General features: G+C 35.9%; 1 protein-coding gene across 1 annotated transcript; it reads right to left on the bottom strand.

Annotated features, from left to right (window-relative positions):
• Positions 1 to 1,508: 1,508 nt before the first annotated feature.
• Positions 1,509 to 5,121, bottom strand: LOC112506759 (receptor-like protein kinase FERONIA). The gene is made up of 2 exons (XM_025111015.1): positions 4,903 to 5,121; positions 1,509 to 4,468 (listed from the first exon to the last, which is right to left on the bottom strand). Exon 2 carries the CDS (start codon positions 4,446 to 4,448, stop codon positions 1,920 to 1,922), a length of 2,529 nt encoding a protein of 842 aa, XP_024966783.1. The 5' UTR covers positions 4,449 to 4,468; positions 4,903 to 5,121; the 3' UTR covers positions 1,509 to 1,919.
• Positions 5,122 to 5,967: the final 846 nt, after the last annotated feature.

The raw sequence follows: 5,967 nt of genomic DNA, 5'->3' as shown, positions 1-5,967 counted from the left end.
GCGACTTGACAACTTTCACCCATGTCTTGACTTCTCCCTTCACTTTTGGTCCGACTTTTAGACTTATTTCAACCTTCTATTTTTATTTAATATATATATATATATATATTTATATATATATATTCTTAAAATAAAATACTAATAAAGATAAATTATTTATTCCACAAATTTTTGGATTTTACACATATCTCACCAAATCGTTTAGTGGATTCCGCTCGTAATCGTTGTGATAAATGTGTGATTTTCTAATTCTAACCTATCGAAATCATGAGTAATCGTTGTGATAAATGTGTGATTGTCTAACCCTAACCGATCGAAACCATAATCAAATCGAGTGCGATGTTATGATAGTGATATCACACCCATATCACACCAAATCGTTTAGTCGATTTCGCCTGTAATCGTTGTGATAAATGTGTGATTGTCTAATCCTAATCGAATGAAAGCATGTTCAAAAATCAAGTAATTGTGACAGATACCTTAAATAAACTGTGTTCTACAACGACTTCTTACTGTTTGATTCCTGCATGCAAACCTTACGGCTTCTTCTTGTTGATCGATTCCTGTTTGTTGTTCGATTCCTGTTTACTGTTTGATTTCCAGACGTTACGGCTTCTTGATCTTCGATTTCTCCTTGAAATCCTTTCGTTACCTTCTTAATCAATACCTTCTAATAAACTATAACTGTTGAATTAAGTGGATAACTCTAATTTCCAGGATTATAATATGATCATGTTTAAAATTGTATGATTTTGATTTCCATTATTACCCTTTCGAATCTCAAATTTTCTTGAATCATTTTAAATTTCAATTTTAATTTCAAAAATCTTTTAATTTTAATTGTTATCACAGTATAGGGTTAATAAGTTGTTTTCACATTCTCGTAAATCCCAGGAGTTCTCGTTTGAACCTTTCCCTATATATATAATGTACGGTGCGGTTTGAACCGCATGTTGATAACTCAAAATCATAAACAACAAATACCGTGATTTGATAAAAATGCAAACCGTAAATTATACCACATGTAGTTTAAACCATAAGTTACGGTACAGTGGAGCATGGACGTTTTACAAACTTACAAGTTTTGTCCCCGTTCTTTGATTTTAGCAAATTAGATCTCTAAAGTGAATTTTTAACAAAAATGGTCAACTTGATTTTTTTAGCAGTTTGGTCCTTTTTTACTAATTCTCGTTATTCAACCGTATTTAATCAGGAGTATTTTTATCATTTTACTTTATTATTTAATCTTTTTAATATTTTCTTTTTTCTTTCCATTTTTTTTTATTAACCTGCATATCCAACTCGCTATGCGAACCGACTAATCCTAGAACGACCACCTGCTTTGTAGATAGCCCAGAGTCACCGCATTTGAACGACCACCTCCTGGTACTTTTGATTTTTGGAACCAAACTTAAATCAATCAAGCACCACCCTTGTGGTTATTCTTTTCATTTTTTATTTGAAGGGAAAATACAAAATCCAAAAAACATTATTTTAGCTTCAACAATGAACATCAATAACATACACATTAAATTTTTGCAAATTCAGAAAACAACATCAACAATAAATTTATGCAAATAAGATAAGAAAACATTAGAATACAAAACATATGCAATTATACAGATTGATTTGACTTCTACCAATACTCAAAAGTACAATCCTACACATATGCGAGTAAAGTTGCACAAAAAAGCCCGATCAAACCAGTATCTTTTTCAAGGTGCGGTCCGAGACCGGCCTGAACAACCTAAAGGCAAGCCCGGGCCTGACTTGTTTCTTACTAAAAACGAGCTTTGTACATCTCTAATTCCGAGCCAGAGATATTGAAACACAAGGCCTCTATTGGGATCATACATAACTTATATTCTACAAAGTATTTGATCACAAAAACAGCGGATTGCCATTTTCGGCTAAAGCCTTCACGATATGTGAGAAAAAGAACTCGGTGACGAACCATTGCTTCTCGAGTTGAGTGGCATCTCATCGGAGATTCTCTCTTCCATATCACCACAACTCTCTTGAAGCTGCAGAGCAAACTCGAGGTTCCACAGAACATCCCCCATCGATGGCCTTTCGATCCCTTGGTCCGCTACGCACTTCACGGCGGTCTCTGCCACTTTCTTGAAACATTCCGGCGAAATCTTTCCCTTCAGATACGGGTCGATGATCTGGTCAAGAATTCCCTTTGTGTGACAGTGTTGAGCCCATTCAGCTAAGCTCACTTGCTCCTTCGCAAGTGTCGGGTTCAGGGCGGGCCGTGCACATAAGATCTCAAAAAGCACCACCCCAAATGAGTAAACATCCGATTTATCCGTCAACTGTTGTCTCCTGAAGTATTCGGGATCTAGATACCCAAAACTACCCTTCACGACGGTGCTTACATGAGTGTGATCCACAGCAGGACCCGTCTTTGATAGCCCGAAATCAGACACTTTGGCAACCCATTTCTCGTCCAAGAGGATGTTTGTTGTCTTGACATCCCGGTGGATGATGGTGTGTTTGGCACCCGTGTGAAGGTAGTGTAGACCACGGGCAGCGCCTATACAAATCTCAAGCCGTTGCTTACATGTCAAAGGTTGATTTTGTGTATCGTAAAGATGCTCACGAAGTGTTCCATGAGCCATGTAATCGTATACAAGGATCATCTCGGTGTTCTCTTTACAATAACCAATTAAAGAAACAAGGTGACGATGACGAAGTTTTGAAAGCATTTTGATCTCGGTTTGAAATTCGTTCAAACCTTGATTAGAGAGTGGGTTCCCTCGCTTGATTGCAACTTTAGTCACTCCACCATCGATTTCTCCCTTGTAAACCTTCCCGAATCCACCAACACCAAGAAGTCGAGTCTCATCGAAGTTGTTGGTTGCAGCCATAATCTCTGCAAAAGAGAAGTGGCGACCAAGGTTCGAAGGAAGAAAAGAAGCATTACTTCCCATAGTATTTGTTGTTGTTGTTGTAGTAGAGCGAGAGTTTCCATATAAAGAAATTGGTAGCCAACCAGATGGCCCAATGCTCGAGCTTGGATTCGTGCGTCGTTTTCCTTTACAGGAACGGAAGCAAACAAACAGACCAACAAGAAGGATAGCCGCAATACCACCACCGATCCCACCACCAATTATCCATTGTTTGCTATTTGATTTACTTGAGCTATGTGACAACACTCTAGAGGGGTCGATGATCGGTTGTTTTGGAGCGGGAATCGGAAGCGAGCCTGCAAGATTCCCATCGGTCGTGTTTATTTTGAATATCTCCACACCATTCAAGATGGCATCATAGTAATTCGGGTTCAGAGCAGTGTTGGGATGCAACGCAATCCAAAGATCCTGCCGAGGACTCCCAGGTGCAAGAAACACCACATAATCTTTATATACAGGAACCTTACTCTTGGACGCCCAAACAATAACATCTGCCTCAGTCTCTGCAGTTTGATTGTTGATGAATATTTCAAATACCCTTTGGTTAATTAGGGTTATTTTTGGATCAATTTCACAAAAATGGAGCCTAATAAGGTACGAGAATCCTGTGTCTACATCAAAATACCAACTCAGATTGTAACCAAGGTTGACTTGTGGAGTCGGACCCATGGCTCTAGCCGTTGTATACACATCAACTGGTGCAACATAATCTGGCATGCCTGAAGGAAAATTAACTTTAATGTTTGGATCAGCGGCCACAGGAACCCCAACAGCAGAACCATATATATAAGCAGTATCACCCTCCCATGGCCTGAAGAGCCCAGTATCCCCAGAAGGCGAAATTATCTGTCCACCAACATTTAGACGATATACGTTCTCAAGGGCAGTAAAGTTATCAATACTGGAAGCTGTGGAGGTACCAACACTCACAGGAGGTCCCTTAGAAGCATAGATATCAGGGTGAGACACAATTTCAATCCCATTGACAAATGCATACGAATTAGGAGTGCCGGGAGCAGGAGTAAACGTGACATTCAAAGTCCCAAATTCGACATTTACAGAATACTCCTTAGAAATGAAATCAAAGTTGAGATTAATGGCAGTTTCAGCTACACTGAAGTTTTTCAAAAGAGTATACGGTCCAACATTCACAGAGAAGACACCATTGGAGGCAACATGGTTAGCATAAGTTGCAGGGTAGAAGTAAAGGCGGACAAACTTCCGACCAGATGCTACTGGGAAACTATATGTGAACTCGGATCGAAATATCCTAGCAGTCATGTAAGGGACTATAGGAACAGAAGGTTTTTGGGTAGCAGCATCGGATACTATTGAAACCTCCCCTGCCAATGCATACTCTGATCCTACGTCTGAGGTCCAGTTTCGACCATCATAATCACTGGTTTCACCGTTTGCACCACAATTTAGCAAGATCTTATCGGTTTCCGTAGCTGAAACTAGATGAATCACAGAACCAAATAGCAGAAAACAAGAAAAATACTCCAGTAGATGAAACCTATTGGGATCTCTCATTATACTTCCACAAATTCAAGCTGAAAAAGGTTTATAAAAGTTAGAGAAGACAATCATTTTGCGATGTTCATGAAAAAAAGCAAAGCTGAAGATGTACAAAGTGGAACATAAACTTTATCAATTACGAATTTTATCAATCGAGATTAGCAAAAAGGATGAAAAAACCGTAATCAACACAATCAACAAAGACATAATAGACGAATAATTTTAAATACACCATTACTATCCATATCTAACAAGAGCTCAAATTCAAAAAAATTAGGGTTTCATATCTGCTTTCTACAAATATGAACTAAAACCCGGAAAAGTAAAGCTCGAAAGCGACGTACTACCAGTACCAAACTAGTCAAAATGCATGAAATAAGCAGATCTATGAAGCTCATCAGGATTTGGTGAACCTTTTCGAATCTAACCAATCGAATAGCAAAATGAAAAGGCAGATTATAATTATCACCTGAAAAATGAAGTCCGCTTGAACTCGTGAAGAGACCTGCAACTGAATGAAGTTTAGCTTGAACCATAGATGAAACAAACAGCAATGGAGAGATGATTGCTTCGTTTTTTTAACAAATAATCAAAGAATGGATACAAATTGAGGAGAATTTGGGTTGAAGCAAGAGAACTTTGTGTGAATTATGATCGTGTTACATATTTGGCCGATATCTTCTAACATACGCGTTTAAACAGATTCATACTGTAAAATATCCATGGGTCATGCATGACAAATTGCTTTTGACATTTAGCCAACACAAATATCTTCCTTTATAAATTATTCAAACAAATTGCAAAAAGAAATTATCGTGTATAACGTATTTTTAAAATTTTCATTTTAAAATCTAAGATGTAAAGTTAAAGAATGTTACTATTTTATACAATTTGTCCTAATTTTTTGAATGGATTCTTCAAGTGATAGGATGATTTCATAATAGAAAATTAGTTTTTAGTAACCGATAAATTATCTTTTGACAAATTAGATGATAAATTAATTGATAACTGATAAGTTAGTTGATGAGTAATTTATGTTTGAAAAAAATTAGTTGGCAAGCATGTAAAATAAGTAAAAGAACATATTAGAGAATAAATCAATTACAATATTTCATAACAAGGAAAAGTCTAAAAAAGTCGAATAAACTTTTTCATTTTAATTGCCTTAGTGCTTAAACTATTTTTTTAATGAAAAAATCATTAAACTTTTTCATTTTAAATAACTAAGTCCTTGAACTATTTTTTGAATATAAAAACATTTAATTTTTACATTTTGAGTGATTAAGACCTGAATTTTTTTTAAATAAACTAGAATAGTACTCGCGTAATGCAGCGAGACATATCTCGATTTTAATGTTCTATTTTATTATTCTTCTTTGTCGATGTTATAATACGATTTTATGTGTTTTAAAAAAAACAATAATGATTTTATTTTTGAATAAAATATAAATTTGAAAATATCATAAAAATTTTAAAAATATATATCAATACTAATATCAAATCAACTATTTTAAAGTTCTATTTTTTATGTAAT

Source organism: Cynara cardunculus (assembly GCF_001531365.2).
Source record: "Cynara cardunculus var. scolymus isolate 2C chromosome LG 2, CcrdV1, whole genome shotgun sequence".
Taxonomy (NCBI): domain Eukaryota; kingdom Viridiplantae; phylum Streptophyta; class Magnoliopsida; order Asterales; family Asteraceae; genus Cynara; species Cynara cardunculus.
The sequence above is the reverse complement of the archived record's forward strand: the minus strand, read 5'-3'. Positions and strand labels throughout refer to the sequence as shown.